Genomic DNA, 23,244 nt, shown 5'->3' on the forward strand with positions numbered 1-23,244 from the left:
CTAGGACTGCAGCACGCCAGGCTTCCCTGTCCATCATCAATTTCCTTAGCTTGTTCAAACTCATGTCCATTGAGTCAGTGATGCCATCCAACCATGTCATCTTCTGTCATACCCTTCTCCTCCTGCCTTCATTCTTTCCCAGCATCAGGGTCTTTTCTAAAGAGTCAGCTCTTTGCATCAGGTGGCCAAAGTATTAGAGCTTCAGCTTCAGCATCACTCCTTCCAATGCATATTCAGGACTTATTTCCTTTAGGATTGACTGTTTTGATCTCCTTGCAGTCCAAGGGTCTCTCAAAAGTCTTCTCCAACACCACAGTTCAAAAGCATCAGTTCTTTGGTGCTCAGTCTTCTTTATGGTCCAGCTCTCACATCCACATATAACTACTGGAGAAACCATAGCTTTGACCATATAGACCTTTATTGGCAAAGTAATGTCTCTGCTTTTAAATATGCTTTCTAGCTTGGTCATAGGTTTTCTTCCAAGGAGCAAGTGTTTTTTAATCTCATGGCTGCAGTCACCATATGCAGTGATTTTGGTCCAAGAAAATAAAGTCTGTCACTGTTTCCATTGTTTCCCCATCTATTTGCCATGAAGTGATGGGACCCGATGCCATGATCTTTGTTTTTTGAATGTTGAATTTTAAGTCAGCTTTTTCACTCTCCTCTTTTATCAAGAGGCTCTTTAGTTCCTCTTCACTTTCTGCCATAAGGGTGGTGTCATCTGCATATCTGAGGTTATTGATATTTCTGCTGGCAATCTTAATTCCAGCTTGTGCTTCATCCAGCCTGGGACTTCACATGATGTATTCTGCATCTAAGCGAAATAAGCAGGGTGACAATATGTAGCCTTAATGTATTCCTTTCCCAATTTGGAACCAGTCCATGTTCTGTTCTAACTGTTGCTTCTTAACCTGCATACAGACTTCTCAGGAGGCAGATAAGGTAGACTGGTATTCCCAGGTATTTAAGAATTTTTCACAGTCTGTTGTGATCCACACAGTCAAAGGCTTTTGCATAGTCAATGAAGCAGAAGCAGATGTTTTTCTGGAATATGCACAGAAACTAGGCATAGTTGGAGAATCACAGCTGTTCACAGATGGTGAAAATAGTGCTTCAACATCGCTGATGTTACGGACAGCTTAAAACAAAGTGATCATTTGCAGTAAGAGAATTCCTGGTATACTCAAGCCCATTTTTGGACTGATAGTTGTTGCCAGTCATGGAGTATCTACCACACACATGTCATTTGTAACTTGCTTTGTTGAAAGAGTTCATCTTGTAACTTGCTTTGTTGGAAGAGTTGTGTTGTAAGTTTGTGAGTGAAATCAGGTTGATTTTTGTTTCCAGATCAGATGTATACAGACAAGCCATGCCAAAATGGCAAGAAAGATATATACCTGTTCTCTGTGGTTGTCTGAAGGTGAAGGTGGTGTTGGATGAGCAGTTTCCAAGGTGACTTTGATGAGGCATGGGAAACTTACTTTGCGTGCTTTTCTTGCCTCTGGGGGATATTAGCTAAAGTCTCTAGGGATATGATATTCTATAATCTCATCCCACGGAGAAAAGATCTATGATGATAATGCTGTAGAACTGTTACTATGGAATTATATATCAAATCTTGATGAAATTTTTGGACTCACCTAGCAATCATGGTGATTGCATGGGTCGCATATATTGATACACATTGTTATTATTTATTTTATGTCATCTTGGGAGTTTGCTCAATCCTAGCAGATACTTTCAAGATAGAGATATCTCTATCAATGATCATAAACTTAAGCTTCTGAGTCATACAGATTTGAATTCAATTTCTGATTCTGCCACTTCATAGGTGAGTGATGTGGGGCAAGTATTTCTCTAAGATTCAAATTCTCGTGTGTAAAAAGGGACAGAAATTATACTTGTTTCAGAAAGTTTTTGTGAGAATTTGGGATATAATCCAAGTCAAGTGCTTAGTACATTACCTGGTTAATAGCAAACACTCGATAAATGTTGGCTAAAGCTACTATGATAAAGGGAGTTAGAATTCAGCTCATTTGGTTTTTTCACCTTTCAGTATAGAAGATGTTGCTGGTGTTCAAGAAAAATTTATTCAGACACTTGTTAAATATGGTAAGGAAGACTTTTTTCAAAAAGGGAAAGGAGACTGAGCTCAAATCTGAATAGAATGAAGACAAATGGGGGTTTATAACCAAGGAGCAGGATTGGGAGTCAGTGGATAGAAAATTACTAAAAGCAAACATCAAGGCTAGGTGAATTTTTACTAGTCTGATTCAACAGGAATCTTGTTGAAGGCAGGCCAGGGTGATAAGTTGTGAAGAGTGAGGGATAGGGAACTTGAGCAAAGTATCAAGGGTTGGGAGGATTTTCACTAAACTGACCCTGAAGGCTTTTTTTTTTTTTTTTTTATTTGGCCCAAATTGAACTGAGTGGGCCAGGGACAGAGCCCAAGTTCAAGGTCTAGTCAAGAAGAGGTCTCCAAGGGGCCTTCTTCAAGTTTGGTCAGGAGAAAGTTTTGTCACTGTTATCAGGGACATAAATACTATCCAGCACATAAATACCAACAGCCATTTGTTGACAGCCTTATGAGTATCAGGCACTCCATAAATGGTGATTGTTTCATTTAATCTTTATGACAAGCCTAAAAAATAGATACTATTAGTCTCATTTTACACAGAAAGAAATGGAGGTTTAGAATGATGAAGGGATTTTAACAAAATCACCAGGTAAACTGACAAAGCTGCATTCTAAATCCAAAGTTTCTGACCCCACCAACCAGCACTTGTGGGCACTATTCAATGTTGGGCATGTGTAGATGGGCACGGGAAGATCTAATCCAGTACTTAGCAAATATTTACAGTGAATGAATGAATATCTGTGTGAATGGCAAACTGCAGTTGTTTCCAACAGCTTCAGGGGAATGAGAAATGCTGCAGAAATTAATTTGTAATACCAAAGTCAAGGCATATACTCATCAACTTTATTACCTTAAGTGCTACAATGGCAGGAACCATAGGGTTATATGGGGGCATCTCCTTGAATAAAAGAGATGAGAATTTGGTGAGAGATATGAGTCTGGCTGCAAGTGTGTGTGTACAAGCATTTTTAAAAAACAGAAATGGTATTGGGTTGGTCAAAAAGTTCATTAAGCTGTTACAGAAAAAGCTGAATGAATTTTTTGATCAACACAATACACGTAAGGAAATCTATCACTGAGGAAACATCCTGGGTGTATTCTCTTTTGTGGTACTCTGGATAAATATTTATCCTTTAGCAGACATTATGTTCTTTTTTATAGAATTCTTTGATCCCCCACAGAAGTATCACCTTAGGAAATGTGATCTGATGCTACATTTTATGTGTAACAATGAAACTTAAGTAATTTTTTATAATAGTATACAATTCTGGGGCTTCCCTGGGAGCTTAACTGGTAAAGAATCCCTCTGGAATGCAGGGAACCCTGGTTTGATTCCCGGGTCAGGAAGATGCCCTGGAGAAAGGGATAGGCTACCCACTCCAGAATTCTTGGGCTTTTCTTGTGGCTCAGATGGTGAAGAATCCACCTGCAATGCGGGAGATGCAGGATTGATTCCTGAGTTGGGAAGATCCCCTGGAGGAGGGCATGGCAACCCACTCCAGTATTCTTGCCTGCAGAATTCCCATGGACAGAGGAGCCTGGTTGGCTATAGTCCACGGGGTTGCAAAGAGTTGGACACGATTGAGCAACTAAGCATACACATTTTAAGATGGTATCTTTTAAATGTTTCTTCCAGAATTAGGGTCAAATCTCTTAAATTGAGATTTAGTTTAATTTTAAATTCGACTTTAAGACAATACTTCTGCAAGTGATAGTTGCATTTTCCTGAGCCAAATGTACTGTATTTTAATCCAAGACTCCTCAGTGGCTAATTTCTATCATTGCTATAACAGAAAGAAAGTAATTTGTTAATTTCATGAAAGTCACTGCAGAATAGTTTTGGGAAAGTTCAGAAGTCCTTACTTTTGTCCTCAAAAAATCATCCCAATATTTGTATAGAGCCAGATTCACAATAGATAATAAGTATTTGTCAGATGGAGGAATGAATTTTTGCCATAGCTATAATGTTCTTGAGCCTGGAATTAACTATGATAGGGAAACATTTTGATTCTCCTTTGTTGGAGTTAGTTAATGGAGTCACACTGAAGATACATTAAAAAAAATCAATAAAAATGAATGACTAATTTACAAACATTTATATTTCAGTGTTAGGAAATATGGTAAGATTAGGAAAACAGTTAAGACAATGGTTTGTACAGAACTGACTCATTCAGGCAATGAACACTTCATGGATTACAGTTTAGCAAGTTAAATGTCACATATAACATACAAGTATGACAGACAGTGCCTCTGATTTTGGTGTTAATATACCATCAGTTATACACATAAGAAATATTGACAGTTCAATTTGGGGTTGTGAAATATATAATTTGCTGGGGAAGACATTTCAAATTCCAGTATATCTCAGGCAGCATGCAGGAAAAGTCATTTATTGTACATTTGTTAGGACACACCTTGCAACAAGCTTTCAGTTTTGGGTAGTTAGATCCAGAGTACAGAAACCATTGAAATAATGGCATGGCTGGAATCAGCAGTTGTATTTAACTGACTGAAAGAGAGAGCATTCTGTTGAAAAACTCTCCTAATTAATTCATTAGGAAAATGCACAGTGATCATAAACTCAATTCTTTAAAAATTGTTTTCACAATTAATTCTCATTTATTGGTGATACAGAAGCTGCAGGAAATTTGAATTCTGAGAGCTGGTTGTACATTAACAGCAGGACTTTATTCTTCTGTGGGCTCACATGATTACAACAAAGATGCTTGCCATTTGAAATCACATATTATAACAATGGTGCTATACAAACATCACAAATATTTGGTGTTTCAGGGTCTTAACAAATATGTTGTGGTTATTTCACAAACAGACCAGATTACAGGCAGTGTAAATCACATATATCCTAAGATTTTAAAAATACATTTTATACAATAGGTTTCTAATTTCTTCACTAGCATTTAATTTTGGTGTTTTTGTTGTTGTTGTTTGTTTTCCGTTTTTTTTTTTTTTGTCTCATATTTAGAGTCCTTAAAGAACCTATGAAGATCTGGCTCATGCCAAGAAACTCAGTAAGATTGATGTTTCCCCACAGGAATATGGCTGAGTGTACTTTGAATCACAGAGTCAATAAAGCAACATCTAACTTATAACAGATCATTTTTAAAATTCAAATAATATCTAATAATTTTAAAAGTAGTTTGAACAAAACTATAGGAATCAAAAATTTTATTTACAAAACATTTGAATATATTTTTAAATGGCTAGTTCTCACTAACTGCACAGATTTAATATCCTTGGTATACATAGTCTGTTAACCTTCTATGCAATGCTGTTAGATCTCTGAGTTAATATACATGTGATGGTTAGGTGGGAAAATTAGATGGTAATTTCCATTCACTCAAGATGCCTGAAAGCGAGTGCTTTAATACCTTCCATGTCAGATGAGATCTGCCATTAATGTTGGTGCTTTAATTTGAAAAGATTTAGCTGAATTACCCAAACGTATTTTAGTGCAGTGTAAGAATTATAGGAAAGACTGACAAATTTACCATCAGATGTTGAAATTCTAACCTAATATTACGCTGTTGATCTAGGTCACTGTACCTTTCATTTCCAAGGCGTCTGTGTATTACATTGGCTTAAAAAATATTTTCCTTGGTCCTTAGAAATACAAAATATTAATTTTCAAAAGATAGAGAATGAGAGGGTGAGCATTTCTTACAATTACATTCGTAATGAAATAAGTTAATCTACATTTTACAGATCACTAAATGGTCTTTGGCAGAAGACTTTACAAATAACTTCCTCCACTTTTCACATTTTGTGTAGGCTATTTCCCTTTTTGATGATATCAGTTGTAAACTCACTTGTTCACAACTATAGGTTAATAGGAAAACACCACAGATATAAAAATATTTAAGTTTAACACATACATTTTTTGAAAGTTAAATTCAAAGTGTATTGACTTATTGATACTAGAGAAGATATTCTACACAGGCATTTCTGACAGCACTGCTTAAGATCACAGTTTTAACAATATGGTCAGCAAAGACAGAATATGAATATTTTTATTTCCAACAAAGTATTATCACTGAAGCACACTGAAAGAATCCACTGCAATCTTTTTTAAATTATAATACACTGTAATTCCCACAAAATGAGTAATATATAATGTTTATGTGTGTGTGTGGTATGCATGTGTGTGTACTTAAATTGTAAGTCTCAGAGGTTACATTCATTGACATGGAAGAATAAAAATGGAAAGACTCAGTTAAGTATCCAAATGTATTACTGACATACCACTACTCAGAAATTTCAAAGTTCAGTGAAGTTATTTAAAAATTAGCTTTAGACAGGCGATTGTTTTCAGAATCAACTAGAGGGACATTATGATTGCTTACTTCATTTTTTGAGACACAAACTCCTTCTCCACTTTGTCTCTCTTCTTTCCACTCTCCCCCTGCCTGTGATTGGAGGCTATTAGTGGTGGGTCCTTTATACTGTGTACATGATGTGGACAGGCTGATCTTTCCTTTTCTGTCCTGTGCATTGAATTTATGATTGCCTCTTAGGATGAGAGGGTTTCTGGCACAGTGATCTGCCTCCCTTTTTTTCACAGATTGCCTATGAGTTCAGTTTACTATCAGAAGTATCCACCAAGCTCATTCAGTGGGAATGAATCACCATTCTAACCAAAGGTGAGAGAGACATTCTAAATTTGTTTCCTACCTGAGTTCTTCCATCTTGGCTGCCGTGCCAGGAACAATCCCAGTGGCAGAGAGCAGTGTTTTGTATAGATAAAGTGGGTACAAGATGCTCGTTCCTTTTCTGGCACTCATCTAGCAGCTCAAAATGTGTCCTCAGTGTGAACTTTCTACTGTCTGCTAAAATTAATAGGTGAGATCTAGGGAAGTCCCCCTTGGAATAACAGCTGTGCCAACAGTTATTTTTATGGCTTATTAGAATAGTATTGAATTGCACCACTGTCCTGGGAACATCACTATGGATGGCATGGAGAGGCAGAAGCTGCTGGAGATTAAAACAGTTTTCCTTCTAATGTCAAGACCTTTTATTGTACTGCACAAGTTAGGGGCCCTTGGGACATAGAACTTTTTGTCTTGAGCTTTCCGAGGGAAAATTTTAATCCAGGTTTGATTCAAGATTTCAAGACTTGAGTCAATAACTTAAACCAAGGATTGTGGATAAAGCCAAGCCACCACTGTGGTTTTGCCTGGTGGGCGACAACGCTCTGCGAGGGAGGTCAAGGCTCCGAGCGGGCCCCGGTCAGTCTGATGGAGCCCCTTCCTCTGCAAAGGGGCAGGCCCCTTACCCAGCACCTCGACATTTGATGGGCACTCTAAGAAGGGTCTTTTCCTTTAACTCCGAGTGAAAGGCCAAACATGCAAATGGAGATGGACAGCACAGTAGACAGAGGAAGGGGTATGGTGCTTTGGCTGGAGCTGTGTGGTGGTCAGGTCACAGTGGAGAAATAGCTGATGAGAAAATGCTGTCAGAGACAGAAGACGGGACACCCAACTGTTCAAACTTTGACCAGCAATCAGATTTCTAGAGAAGCAGGTAGAGCATTATGATAAATCAATTATTCTTTTTCAGTAATTCCTAAAAAAGAGCAAAAACTCATTCTAAGATACCTGACAAGTTTGGCTCTTTGAAGGAAGACCTGGGAAGAAGTTTAGCATTTTCTTCAGAATATCATTGTTGAGGTTCCAGTTTAGCTTCCTTTTTGGCTACTTTGAGTTTATTTTTCTGCATCAAAAGAAGCGGTCAAAAATATGTACATATGGATGTTTTAGGTAGCGGTCAATGTGATACTTTCAGGTTGGATTTAAGGAAGCATACACACATATGTACACACACATAACCCACAATCTTAAACTCCCTTTCCTAAGCCATTTTAACAAGCCAAATCAACTTGCTGGCCTTTCACTCTGGTTCTGCACCAATTCAAATGAGCTTAAAAAAAAAAAAAGCTCCCAGGGGTCTTGGGACTGTTGTCTACATTGTCTGTGGTTTCCAGGTTTTATGAGCTATGTGAACCTTTGAAACTATCTTTGAAAACCCCAATTCTCTTAGAACCACAGTCATTTTAGCTCAGTCCATACCCACTCTTCAAACCAATAGACCATATCATTAAATATAACTCAGTTCTGTTAGACAATGGTTTAGTAAGGCAAATGGACCAGAGCTGATCAGTTAAGAGAAAGGTGTCCAAGGTCATTCTCTGGACACTGGTTAGTCAGGCAAAGCAGATTAGCTGTTGGCTTTTTTTAAAAGAACTAGAAAAGTTAATGAGAAATCTTTCTGATAGGAGATCTTGCCTGAAGCTGAGTTACACCAGTAAAGAATATGTGTAAGGATTAATTTCTCTTCAGATTATACTGAATATTTTACATCTGAATGGTGGACATTTCTGTAAATATATCAGAATGTACTCTATCATTTAAGCTTTAAGTTTTTTTCCTGTGAGAAAGCAGAGGTAAACAGAGGATGACATGAACTTTTCTTGACCACTCAGAGCACAGAGTGTAGTTCTCAAACTTGAACATACATCAGAATTATCCCAAGGGCTTGTTAGAAGCCACATTGCTGGGCCCATTCTCAGGTTTTCTGATTTATAGGTCTGGGTTGGGGTCTCAGGTGGGACCAGGGAATTTATATACCTAACAGATTTCAAAGTTGCTACAGATACTGCGTCGTCATGGACCAAATGTTAAGAGCCACTGTAGTAGCTATTCTAAAACACACTTTAGTTATTCAAACTCCCTTCACTGAGCTCCCAGCTCCATCTGGAATGGGATGGTCAGTTGGATTTTTTCCGAGGCATCCTTATCATGTCGGCAAAGGATGAATTCAATTGGTACTAGTTTACGTCTTGAGAAAGGAGAGGTTCAGATGTTTAAGTCCTATATTAGCATATATAGCAAACCCATAAGTAAAATATGACTCAAACTCGTGCCCTAACCTATGACCTTCCTCTGAGGGATCAAGGCTGTTTATACTTCATTAAATTTGAGTCCCAAGAGGCGAATGCAGAAAACCCTACAACCTTTCTTCAGGGAGTATTATTTTAGTGAGTGGGTGAAGTCGCTCAGTCGTGTCTGACTCTTTGCGACCCCATGGACTGTAGCCTACCAGGATCCCCAGTCCATGGGATTTTCCAGGCAAGAATACTGGAGTGGATTGCCATTTCCTTCTCCAGTACTAAAATTCTCTCTTGCCACACAGGTGACATTCTTCCTGAGACCTCAGGAGGGTTAACATGAAAACAGCTAAATCTGTTCACAGTTCCTTCACTGAACACAAAGGTTTGTTGACTTTTTTCTAGTAATATGCCTATCAAATGCAGGGACCTATGTAAAAGAGTGAAGCAGAAGCAAGTCCTCCAAAGGCCACTCCATGAAGTACCATTGATGCAGAATTCTGTTTGACAAGCTGTCAACACGTGTAATCAGTCATGGCAGTTCTTTTGACTGACATGTGGACCTGGGTCGATCAAGAGGCTGGACTGGCACAAGGGGTTAAGGAAAAACAGACATGAGTCTGTGTGAAGGGGTCGTTTCCTATGTAGAAGGCAAGTTCCATCTATTTATGGTTTCTCTGCCTTACCAAGCACCTACTGCTAACTGACCGAGCTACCAGGATAGCTTAAGGCAGTCGTGTCTAGAAAACACCTATGGTGCAGATTTGTTATCTAAAAGACACAAATACTTACCTTTCCAATTTAGGATTTCCTAATCAAATGTGAAATAGGTGTCAAATTCAACATGGGGAACTGAAATAAATATAAAAATATGATGGCTACTGCAACTGAATAGCAGCCTTATATAAAGACATATAATGAGAGAAGGAAAAGTCATTTTTTCCCTAGGTAGAAGTCAGACAGAACTGTGTGTTTGTTAAGTCTCTCAGTTGTGTCCAACTCTTTGCAACCTCAGGCTCTTCTGTCCATGGGATTTGTCAGGCAAGAATACTGGAGTGGGTTGCCATTCCCTTCTCCAGGGGATTTTCCCAACCCAGGGATCAAACCCAGGTCTCCTGCATTGCTGGCAGATTCTTTCCTGTCTGAGGTAACAGGGAAGCTCTTAGTATTTTTGTCCTAACTATCTTTTAATTTTCTCTCTCAACAACTAGGCTCACAAGATCACTTAATCTGTTCCAATGCCAGGAGTTTTTGTTTACCTCTCCTCCTGACAAATTTGGCTTTATGCCTCAGTGCTAATAAAACTGGAATAAATTACTGCTATGATGTTGAAATGGTTTTGCCATTTCTGATGACATTCTAACTGATATTCCTTCAAAAGAAGGCTCACATATATTCCACTAAAACATTGTTTACATAAGCAGAGTTTGTCATGATTGCTTTTCTTTTCTTCTTCTTTCTTTTCCCCATGGCAATGTCTACATCCTCTTGCTATATTCTCTGTAACCGTGTGCAATTCCAGATTGCTAATGAGACATTTGGGCTGTGGCAAATCAGATGATCACTAGCAATGGGATTTAAGTCTTTTCTGTAAAATCTTTTTGAGGAGTCATTTTCTCCATAACAAGGGAGTGTTTAAAAGACAGCTGAATTTGCAGTAAAAGCAATTCTTTTTTCATCTTCCTTTAGAATACTTGTATCTTTTAATAATCTTTCTTCTGGTCAGTGTACATCCTGTCTGCATTCACACACTTTGGTATAAAGTCACTACTGGCAGTCTCTTTCTCCTAACAGATTGTCATTAAGTACAAAAAAGAAAAAAGAAAAAGAAAAGTGAATTATTGTGGGAAACTGTGTGAACTCAGAAATTACATTTAGAAGACTAGCAGATTCAACCTTAGGAAGGTCAGTGATGAGGAAGGCATTCCCATCTGGTTAAATTTTCTGTTGTTGGGCATCCCACAAAGGCAGAAACTTTTCATTCCCCTTAGGGAAGGAAATTTTTTCAGCAGTGCGTAAAGAATTGTTTTAAAATAAATCTTTAAATTCCCGCCAGACTTAAAGTAGCTTTATTGGCTTGATGCTCACATTGATAATCAAGTATTGTGAGGGGTGTGATGAGGACCAACTGGTTTCCAGCAAAAAGCACCTTCAACCCATACCCCTTGGACTGATACCAGGATAATGCCAGTGCTTGATGTGTTCTGGAAAACCAACTTAAAAGTGAAGCCCTTCCATTTAATGATGAGGAAATTTAAGTCCCCAAAGAGCTTGAGATTCATAATCCTCTGAAACAATTAAGTTCTAATTTTCAAAAGATGACAGCCTTTGGGGTCACTTCTTTGGTGATTATTTGATGTTGAAATAAAGAGAACATTGTGTACTCAGACATGGGGACTGAGGTCTTCTCTTGTTGGCTGTTAAAATGTGACAGCTGAGCTTGTAACTCCAAATACAGCCAGACACCTCAAAGTCAAAAGAGCAATGGGCAGAGTTAAGAAATTCAGTGATGAACTAATATCAACACCCAATAGAAAAAATCTTCAGTAATGGGGAGGCAAATCATTTTTGGAACAAGTTTATCCCAACTTGAAATGGAGGTGGGAGGGGGGATCGGGATGGGGAACACATGTAAATCCATGGCTGATTCATGTCAATGTATGGCAAAAACCACTACAATATTGTAAAGTAATTAGCCTCCAACTAATAAAAATAAATGGAAAAAAAAGAGAAATGTTGAAACAAAAGACTCTATGTCATGCTCACACAGGTTTTTGTCCATTGTACACTCTGAAGATGTTAAGTCTGAATCCATTTATCTCGTTGGTAAAAGACAGAATGTGGAGTTAAGAAAATTAGCAGTTCTATTTCTGTTAAAGGAAAGTTCCTTGATAGATTTCAGAATAGTTCCATTTAGCAGTTTCAAATTGATGAAATGTCTCTAGACCAAAATGGAAGATTAATTAGAGTGCCATCACTGGACTCTTCCTGACTAAATTCAGGGCTAGTGCTAATTTTCTTGGAATTGTCTTAAATTCTTGATGCCATCTTAGATTACCTAGTATAATCCTCTGCACAAAAGAAATGCTTGAAATCTATGGAATTGTATGATTGAAAAAAAGTAACTGCCTCTGATATTTGATTTAAAAATTGTTCTACTGCTTTGGCTATATAAATTATTTTTTAAGTTTTAACTGAATATAAAGTAAGTCAATGATCTTGGAGGACTGACTTGCTAAATTGTGGCCATCTTTGGTTTAACTTCTGATTCTTTTTCTTCATGTAATTTGTCAGTTGATATTTATCAAGTTCTTTATCAAGCTCCAGCATCCAGATAAAATTTTGACTCACGAGTACTGTCCAAATACTCTCTGCATTTTTCAATCCTTATTGATGTATGAGTTCTAGGCAGGAAGATAAAGTGACATTTAAGATACTTTCAACAAAGTGATCTTTGACTTTTGATGAAGGATTGGAAGTATTTCCTCAAATCTTGTTTTCTGGGTGGGTTGCAGTCACTAACAAAAGCCATTTAGTAAGTACAGTCTTAATATAGAGATGATCGGATGATCTGTGTTTTTGTACAAAACTTCTGAATTAACCAATGAGGCACCTGTCATCCCCCCGCCTTTTTTTTCCCTTTTATATTACAAGCTCTGGAAGGTCTGTTTCTCCAGGGAGAATTAGGAAATAAAAGGCAGAGTCTGGAGCTGTGTCAACATCCTCCCACTGAGTATGGGGAAATATTCCACTGGGAACCATGACAGATTAAGAGCAAAAACGCTGAGAAGCCTGTCAGAAGCCCAGCCCTCCTCTAACCCAGCAGTCTGTGCTGAACCTTTATTGTTTTCAAATGTTATTATCTTGTCTGTTGCTTTAAAGGGACCCAAACCAATTCTGGTATCTTTACAAAACGAACCTAGTCTTTGGGTAAACCCATAGATCTCATTTTAGTGAGTGGAAGCTTCAAGTTCGGAAAATACATGAATTAATTCTAAACGATGACAAAACGATTATTAATTTCATTTTACTGACAACATGATTTTTCAAGTTGGAGTGTCAGTGCATTAGCTGGGAAGGAAAAAAAATGAAAGTTTAGACTCCTCATCACTAGGTCCAATACTTAGTGTTGCTAAAATTGGTTCTATGGCAACCAGTTTGGAAAGAGGGATTCACTCTCCAAGCAGGCAACAAGTATGTGATGGAGCTGCATGATTCTGTTTGGAAAGGGTTGAGTCAAACACAATATTCTGGCTCAGAGCAGAAAGGAATCTCTGCAAATATTATTCATCTCAAGTGAAAAATATCCTTCTGGCACGGTTCTAATGTTCACAGACCGTATCCATCACAGGGGTCAGCAAGGTGGTGATCTGGTTCAAGGACTAGAATTGATTCCATCTCTTTTGCCCACTTCCTGACGCCATCTAGTAACTGAATGGTGATGTGATTATGATATTAATAGTGATCTTTATTTCCTGGCTCTACATCTTGTTTGCCTTTAGATACTGTATGAACAGGATGGGGAGGGCAGTGGTTGGGTACTGATGTTAGTAATGTTGGTAAACTCCATGTCTCAATGATTAACACAAATTTCTTGATAGTTTTGCATAAATGCAATCTTTGCTTCATATCTGAGATTTAAAAGCATCTCTCTTGGTTTTGTGTCTAATGTTAAGAATTTGCAACAGTTACATTTTTTTTTTGCAACAGTTACATTTTTAAAGATAAGTAGGTTTAGTCCATTTTGAAAGGGAGGACAACTCTTTTTTTTTTTTTTAACTTTCTCTCACTATCTGCAGTTGTTTCTGAAAGATGTATACAGGGATTAAGAGTCAGAAGTGGGAAAAGGGCATACTGAAACAGAGCCACTGATGCAGTCTAAGGCTCACAGTTTCTTCGGGTGCTTATTGGGAAAATTCCCAATCCATTTGGTGAGAAAGATAGTCATTTATTTAAGAAAAAAAAAAGTAAATCTATGCAGTCTGTGAGAACAATCTGAAAATATCAAGGATATTTTAAGCCTCGTGCATACATTTACCAAGATTCAGGGTGTCAAATTTCCTATTGGATTACTAATGGCAGCAAAAACTTGTGCTTCAAGTTTTAGACTTAAATATCAAAGACATTTTCTTGCAAATTGTAACAATAAAAATAACTTTACATTTTTGCATGATGCCATCCTTTGCTTAGATCCAATACCACAAAAGTTGTTGATGAACTATCAATAAAGTCATCTCAGTATTTCTAATAGTGTCCCAAACACATTCTAAGACATAATGAAACAGTTTGTTAAATAGGCTCCAATGACTTGGCATTGACATCATGCCACTTTGTACCTACCCCTTATCCTTCCCCCTGGAGAAATTTCATGTACCAACTAGTTGAAAGGGTGCATTTGCCTGTTAGTAAGATGTTAGCAGCAAACACTAGGCGTAAGACAATTAGTGTATATGAGAGTTGAGGGTTGATTTAGTTGAGCACATTTGAGCTAAGCTATAGTTAGTGGAGAATCTATATGGCAGTAGATGATTAGGTATTTGGGCAAAATTAGGTGGGAGTCCCATTCCTTTTACACAAACATTCCAAAACACATTTCTAGAAAATATCAACCAATGTATGGGGACCTGTGTGCCCAGTTCTGTGTTTCCAGAAAAATATAAAATCGCATCCATCTATTAATTCCCCCAGGATTTGACCTACAAGAGGATGTTTTTTTTCAAGAGCTGTATTCAAGACCTCCCAAAAGACAGTGTAACTGGAAAAATAAGAAAGTGGCCCTAATTGATCAAAAAAGTTTCTATCAGAAACTTGCCAAATGAGGAAGGAAAAATGAATTTCTTTCTTTTAAAAACCTACTTATGTATTTAGAAGGAAAGATATAATTAATAGTGTTATAAGCAGTTTTCAAATGACTTTAAATTTACATTCTTAGCAAAAAAGGAAAAGGAAATGAGGAATATGCTTCCTTTCCCATCTCTGCCCCCATTTCCTGTTTATAACAGAGATCTGATAAAAAAGGAATGCCGACATGACATGGACTTTTAGGGCAAATCTAGACATCTGAAAATACAATCTGAGGTCTTTGATTTATATCATCCATTTTGGATTTATGTATCTCTATGTTCTGGGAAGAGATGGGATAGAGGAGATTAACTGCTGAAACTATATCTGATTCTCAGAAATAATCTTCAAACTAGCATTAAAAAAATTTTTTTTTGGTTTGTTTTTACACAGGTTGAAATGACAACTTTCGGTAAAAAGAAGATTGAAAATAGCACTTAATTGCTGTGCATAAAAGGTCAATGTTTCAAAAGCCTTTTGAATACTGATAGGTCTGTTTGAGCTTTACTGTTTGTATGGGCTAGATTTAAGTTCAATATCCCTTCTGCTGTGTTGGTTATTTTAAATATTCAAATTAATTCTGAAATGTAAATAACATAAAAATGGAATCAGCTTTTTATAAATGAAATTATCAGGTTGCTATGTTGTGAAATTTAGAAACTTCATGGGTTTAGAAAAGAGAAGGAAATTAGTGGAGACATTTTTATTAACACCTGTGTAAGTCCAGTGCATTACACAAAATAACTCAGCAATACAGAAAAGTGCGCCAAAAGCATACTTTTTGGGGGGTTGCCAGGGCTTCCGTGGTAGCTCTGCTGGTTAAGAATCCACCTGCAATGCAAGAGATACCGATTCCATTCCTGGGTCGGGAAGATCTGCTGGAGAAGGGATAGGCTACCCACTCCAGTATTCTTGGGTTTTCCTGGTGACTCAGCTGGTAAAGAATCTGCCTGCAATGAGGGAAACCTGGTTTGATCCCTGGGTTGGGAAGATCCCCTGGAGAAGGGAACGGCTTACCCACTCCAGCATTCTGGCCTGGAGAATTCCATGGACTATTCCATGGGGTTGCAAATAGTTGGACATGATTGTAATCTTGCTCATTACTTTAGAAAAAAGAGGATGGAAATTATTGAAGGCAATTTTATGAGACAACTGTGTAAGTCCAGTGCATTACACAAAATAACTCAGCAATACAGAAAAGTGTGCCAAAAGCATATTTTTTGGGGGGTTGCCAAAGCCAAAAGTTATGCATTATCAGCTTTGATTTTCATATAAAAACTGAAAGTGAGAGTGTTGATTGTACTATGGCTTCTGAAAACTGGGAATTCACCTTCCACGAGGACAGCAGTAGTAGCAGAAAGCATGCATGACACCAAGTCAACTCAGTCACGTCCGACCCTTTGTGTCCAACTCTGCCCATCCTGTGTGACCCCATGGACTGTAGCCCACCAGGCTCCCCTGTCCGTGGGATTTTCCAGGCAAGAGTCCTGGACTGGGTTGCCATGCCCTCCTCCAGGAGATTTTCTTGACACAAGGGCTGAACTCACATGTCTTATGCCTCCTACACTGGCAGGCGAGTTCTTTACTGCTGAGCCACCTGTGAAGGATAGCGGCTTTCAAATATCTTAGACGAGGGTAGCCTGGGATGAGATCTTGACAAATTTTCTTTTGGCTATTATTTTTAAAATATGTTCTTGTCCAGCACATAGATAATCCTCACCCACATCATTATTTTAACCATATTCTTCAACTATATGAGCATAATGAGAATGGAAAATCTTTTAAGATATCTTCCTTGGAATATTTTACAAATTTTAGTGTTGAGTATAAGAAGGTAGAGAACTATTTTTCTCAGTAGACACATGGGCCATATCAGCTTTATCTTAAATATTTATATAATTGTCTATTTTTAGGTGAAACGTGGTTGTATATTTTGTTATCTAAGGAAAACTGTTCCTTCTACTTGGAAGAAATGAGATTTTCATATATGAGGATGGTTCACTGCAAATCTAGGATCATATTTTTAGGAAAGATCTCCTTGGAGAATTTATTTATTGCTTTACCTTGTGACTTTAAGAGATCTAATAACAAATTCCATAAATTAAATGTGGTTTATTTCAATATGGAAAATGCCATGGACAGAGGAGCCTTGTGGGCTACAGTATGTGGGGTCACAAAGACTTGGACACCACTGAGCATGCACACACATGCATATTTCAACTTGGGAATGTAGGGGAAATGTCTGAAAATCTCTGGGCCAGGTCTTTATAGGCAAATAAGCAATTTCCAGTACAGAGGGCTATATAATCATTCTAGTAAATTAATTCCCTTCCCTACTCTTGGATTTGGCTAGGTAGATCTGTCTTTGCAATCAGCAAATTAAGAGTGCTGGGCTCTGCATAACTGTCAAAATAGACTCAGTAACATTGAAATTAGCCAATTTCTCTTGGTCTGTTTGGTTACTAATGTGAATTTCCCTGCCATTTGCAAATCATGAGTATAATAACTATAGAGAAATACTTGATCCACTCATATTTCTTGGAGGCATGAAATGTTGATGTTTTTCTACATATGATGTTTTTCTGTATTTAGATACTTGATGTTTGGAGATGTATGTGAGGGTCTTTATCCTTGATCCATACCTACATATATCAATAGAATAGAAGGCTAGGTGGATGGGCACTAAAACATGAAGAATGTGATCCAGAGAGGAACAAAATGAACAACTGTTGTGTGTAGCTTCAGGGTCTAATCCTGTCCTAAACATTTATAGAGATACTACATTAAGATCTGATGACTGTTTTCTAGGTGAAACATCATTATATTAGTATCTGATTTTCTTTTTTTTTTTTTTTCAGTATCTGATTTTCTAATGACAAATTCACTTTCAGAAAAACATGCCCAGAGAATTTTTAGCATGAGCCTTTTCCACATTGCTGAAAGGTAATAGTGAACACTACTAAGGGAAATGAATATAATGGGAGTAGCCAGGGAAGAGCTACAAAGGTTGGGAATTAGGAAAAGAAAGGTTAAGGCTGCATATTCCCAAGGGGACACCTCTCTGTATCTTTGGAAAAGGTTAGGGATGCATGATTCTAAAGAATGTGAGCAGGTCAAGCATCTATAAAACACTGCATTGATTACCAGGCAATTCTGGGCAAGCAATTCTTCCTGTAAAGACTTAGGTCATAATTCTAACTACAAAGTTATGTTGCTTTTTTAAAGTTATAATGTTCTGTTCTACAAGTCAACCAATTAAAATAATTTATACTATGATCACTGATTTAAAAGTTCCATAGGAGATTCAATCATCTGACCTTTGACAAAACTGAAATTGGAAGAGTCTCTGAATGCATGTTTTCAGATACCCTGACAGGTAGAAAAAACTCACATACAGCTTCATACTCACCCGTTTCTTGTTGGCTGGAAAGCTGAAGCACTCTCTCCTTTGGGAGTCCCACCATTTAGTGGTTGCTCCTTCTATAAGTAAGACATTCTCTCTTTGGGGAGATGATTAACTGTGGCCTGATTAAGCTCTAAAAAATATCTCTTACAATTGTTTCCCCTTACTATGCTGTCTTTGCAGGTGCAATACCAGCAGGACCAACTGACACTGACACACATTGATGGAAGACAATGAATATGATTAGAAGTGATAGGAACATAATGGTTGAAAAGAAGAACCGAAATGCAATCCACTACTAAAACTGTAAGTAGAACTGAAAGAAAGCTAATGAATCCACTCATAACAGCACCTTTCTTTCTTTGTAAGATAAATATGATTCTGTAGGTCTTGTCTATGTAGTACCCTTGTTTATCAGTTGAAATGCTCAATTTTACTACTCTTGGCCAAGTGAAATGATGACTACAACAAAAACCAAGTGTCATTTGGAGATTACGGTAAGATCCAAAGTGTTGTACATGGTTGATTATGAAATGACCAAATATTCTTGAAGTTGTGAAATTATACCCAAGACTTGCTCTGGATATAACTGCCCACTATCAGAGAAAACCATAATCACGAGAGATTTCATTTCTTGAGTCGGGAAACACTGAAGGAAATCTTAAAGGAGCTGATTTACATTATTGAGAAAGTGAAGTTTTCTCACCATTAGAGAATGCAGGACTTCATCATCTATTAGAGGATATTTGTTATTTTTCTGATTGCTTCCACAACATTCTCAGATGTATGCAGCACAAAGTGGTGAATCTCACTTTGACAGGTTAGGAGCAGGGCTGTGGCATCAACAATGAATCAAGCCCCTGTGGATAAAACTATGTGTATGGTGATCTTTTTATTAACAGTGAGACCACTGGAGGGAAGGTATATGTAGGATAACAGTCACCTATCAGAATAGCTTCAGAATTGAGACAGACAGTACGCTTTTCAAGAAAGAATTATAAGGAAAAACTTAGTGTGCTTATGCCATGAACGGTAAAAGCAAAGTTCTATGAACTCTCCACTGGTAGAAGGCTTGAACCTGAACCTTTGAAAGAACAGAATTAGCTTATAAGAGGTTAGAATCATTGGGCCACAGCATTTTGCTGAATAGTTGCTCAACAGTCAAGGCTAGTCTGGTCATTGAATTCTGTCTTTTACTGTTAGAGTAGTAAATGTTGCCTGCTTATTTTGTGTTAAACCAAAGATTGGGTCCCAGGATACATACTAATTGTTGATCCAAGAAAATTACCTTCACATGGGAAAGTGTTTCATGCATGACCATATATGAATATAACAAGGAATTCTAAAGAAAAGTTTAAAGACAATTAGATGAATAAGGTATCATTTATCTCAGCAGTCAGACACTGTGTTCCCTTGGGGCATTAAAAGCAGACAATGCATGACCAAGGGTTGATATTTGTCAGGTGATTACTGGGCATCTATTTTCTTTCTTTTGGATGAGATACCAATGGCACAGTAATACCTTTTGGGTCTTTATTTCTTCAAAACATGAAAACAAAAGATGAAACAGATGACAATGAGGAGAGAGAAAACATTCCATACAGAATATGCTGGATCACTAGTGATTAAATCAGAAACCATTAGAAACTTTATTTGTCTGTGTCAATAATGTGTACCATCTATTAGGAACAGCACAATTAGTGCACCTCCCCCCCTAAGCTGTGCACAATACACACGAAATAAAATAATCAAACAAAATGAAATAATTTTACATGACTATAATTACTAAAACAACCCTGAACAACCAGAATCATATTTCCCCTATAACATGAAAATTTAAAAAGCAAACAAACCAAAAAGCTTTGAAATTGAAATTGACCAACAGTCAAGATTTCTTACCATCCTCTGTGAAAATTTGCTGTGGGATTATTAACATTCCAAATATAGCTAGAAAGGAGTGCAAAGTCTTTCTAATGTTTAAACAACTCATATCCCTTGACTATTTACTTGGTGTTTCTAGGCTAGTTTTTCATTAAATAAATCTTCAGAAAAAAATGGGTTAGGACAATGCCACCAGTGCGCTGGGCCATGACAGGTCAGGGCTGAGGCTCCAGGAGATATGAGAAATTATAGCTGCAGGGGGCGTGGAAAAGTACTGCTGTCCAACAAAGATCAGCTGAAGATAAAAACTGGGGTTAACTGGGATTTCTCAGCCAGTTGGGTCATCAGCAGGATTGCCTTACTTGGTTTACAATGGAAAGATGTACAGATCTGCAAGATTGGCTCAGGATACATAGACTGCTGTTCCTACCCCGCGCCTTACACTCTCTCAGTTCAAGAAAATCTCAGACATCTAGACAAGAGAATTTCAGCGACTGTGTTTTTCTTGTAAGATCAAATTGTTTCCATGTGGCTGTTAACTATTACTCAGGGATTAACTGTGAACCCCCTCAGGATAGGGATCCGGGCTGTCTGGTCCATGTTTAGTCCCCAAGTGCTAGCATAGTACTGGGCAGATTGAATGGGTACTCAGCATTTACTTATTCATTCACCCAGTGTTTATTAAATGATGAATGATTGTGATTACTAAGTGGACGAAGAGAAAATAAGAAATGAAAATTATTATCAGTTAAGTATCTCTGAATCAACACAGAGGGCTTAGGGCTGTCTCTGGCCTGGGATTCTTTATGGATAGAGAAATGTCTGAGAGGGGACCTAAGTCATTCCATTTTTTTCTCATTTGTGGACTCTCAGCTTTGGAACGTTGGGTTTATCATACTCTTTGATATTGTGAAATAGAGCCATTCCATTTCCAGGGTTAAAAACCTCCCAGAGAGGCACTAATCATCTCATTGAATCACGTCCTCCTTAGCCCTACGTAGAGAAGACACACTTTGACAGGCCTGTTGATCACCGTGGCTTCTTTTCTCCTTAGGAACTGCAGATACTATCAGAGGGGTCTGGACGGTGAAAAAAATGGGGCTCTGAATAGCCTTTTACATAAAAAAATAAAATGAACAAACCAGCACTATCTACCATCTGTGCCAGACAGAGCAGATGTGAAATAAATACTTTGGGGGCAGGGGTGTTCCAGGAACGGAGGCTTTCAGAGCCCAGGCACATCTAACGTATCCCCTTCTCCACACAGCCCTTCTCCTTGGCCTTCCTGAACCAACAGGTGAGTTTTCAAGGCTTTGATGTGCACCACGTGGCTAATTTTCCTTGAAGATACTTTGTCGCGTGCCCGCTGTCCTCTCAATAGCTTTAACTCCCACATAACAGTTATTGTTTCTTAGAAATGAACGTGCAGATCCATGAACAATAAGCCATTTTCTCCTTTTATCCCTAACCAAACTCAATAACAACACAAAAGTTACAACTCAGGTGAAAAGAAAACTCACTTATGTCTTCAATGTCCAATCAATGTCTCCAGATGGGAGAACAGTATATGCTATACTCTACTATATACAGATACACTTTGTTTTGTTGTATTTGTTTTTCATCCATGCACTGTGTAACAGGTATCACAACAACATTCCCAAACAGGCACATGAAAGAGGAGCAAATGTTCCGTCATGACTGGAACAGGAGTGTGCAGGTCATTGATGCCCTGGAAAACAGAACCGATGGACAATCCCAGGCAATAGCAACATGGGACACAGACTGATGCAAATGGAAAAGGATGATGTGCGTTTTGAATGGAGTTATTCTTCCTGTTTATATGAGGGGTAAAGGGGAGGAGAAGGGGTTTGGGATGGGAGGGCTGGGGAATCAGTGGGTGTGGAACATCAGAGTCAGGGCCTTGCTAATTGTAGTCCAGTGCTAAAGAGATAAGAAAGGACTTTGTATGTTCCTGGGAATCTAGGCATGTTGTTTTTGTACCTGTTGAACAAGGGTGCCAAGCCTAGCATCTTTAAACATCAGACTGTATCTAGAACCACAACTCTTCTTGGCTCCATTCCAGCTCCCAAGTTTCTTCTTGGAGGGGGTTTCACCTCTGCTCCCGCTCCAGAGATAAGCATGAAATTTAGTAATCTAGTGCAGACATGCTTCTTTCTTCTTCAGTGCCCGTTTCCTTTCTTACTCCAAAATAACTTTTAAAGTTTTTGGGCAAAGGGAGAGTCATCTTCCTGATTTCCACTTTTACCATTGAGATTGGACATCACCTCCCACAAGAGAAGCACAAACCCTGATCCTCCCCCTGCAAAAACAAAACCAAACCCTAACATCAACCACCTCCCAACCCCAACCCCAAACAAGCAAAAACAGAAAACAAATCAAAGAGTTAAGGATTTATGAACCCGGGGAGAACACAGCCCTTCTGGGCTGAGCTGCAAAGATGACCCTGCCTCCATGCCTGGTTCAACAAGACGATGCCCCTGGGAACGGGAGGTGATGCCTTCTCACTCCGGCCCTAGTACAGAGTCTGCTCTTGAAGCTGGATTCCATCAGCAGGTGGGTGGATATGACAAATGCCAGTTTCCTCTGTTCATTATACATAATTTTATGTATATATATATGTATATATATATAAATTTACTACATCTGATTGTTCCTTTAGAAGCCTTTTATGTGGCAGTAGGCCTCCAGGGAGGAGAAGAAAATGTACAAGAGCCACAGGAGAACAAAGAGGCAGGATGTGAGGAGCTTGGCAGTCCGGGGCCCACCCAGCTCACCTCCAATTTCTGGCCTCCGCCGGTACAGCAGCACCCCCACATTGATGAAAGCAAAAATGGTGAAGAGAGTGACAGAAAAAGCTAGCGTGCCAGGGGACACTTTGAACTGTTCCCCGTTGGCCGCGTGGTAGATGGCAGCGATGGACCAGGCCACACCGATGCCCAGGAAGACGTTCACCGCGTTGCTGCCTGTGACGTTACCTATGGATGCATCCGCATACTGGTCCTGGGTGGCTGCCACTTTGCTTGCAAACGTGTCTGAGGAGGAAGAAGAAAAAGACAATGA

General features: G+C 38.4%; 1 protein-coding gene across 15 annotated transcripts in view; it reads right to left on the reverse strand.

Annotated features, from left to right (window-relative positions):
• Window positions 1-4,218: 4,218 nt before the first annotated feature.
• Window positions 4,219-23,244, reverse strand: part of SLC8A1 (solute carrier family 8 member A1) — a 455,708-nt gene continuing 436,682 nt past the window's right edge. For all 15 annotated transcript variants that reach the window (XM_070477313.1, XM_070477302.1, XM_070477360.1 and 12 more), the window contains one exon: window positions 4,219-23,216. In XM_070477313.1, the coding sequence (XP_070333414.1) occupies window positions 22,840-23,216 (377 nt within the window). In that variant the 3' untranslated portion in view covers window positions 4,219-22,839. The remainder of the gene's footprint in view (window positions 23,217-23,244) is intronic.

Source organism: Odocoileus virginianus, chromosome 2 (assembly GCF_023699985.2).
Source record: "Odocoileus virginianus isolate 20LAN1187 ecotype Illinois chromosome 2, Ovbor_1.2, whole genome shotgun sequence".
NCBI classification, from domain to species: domain Eukaryota; kingdom Metazoa; phylum Chordata; class Mammalia; order Artiodactyla; family Cervidae; genus Odocoileus; species Odocoileus virginianus.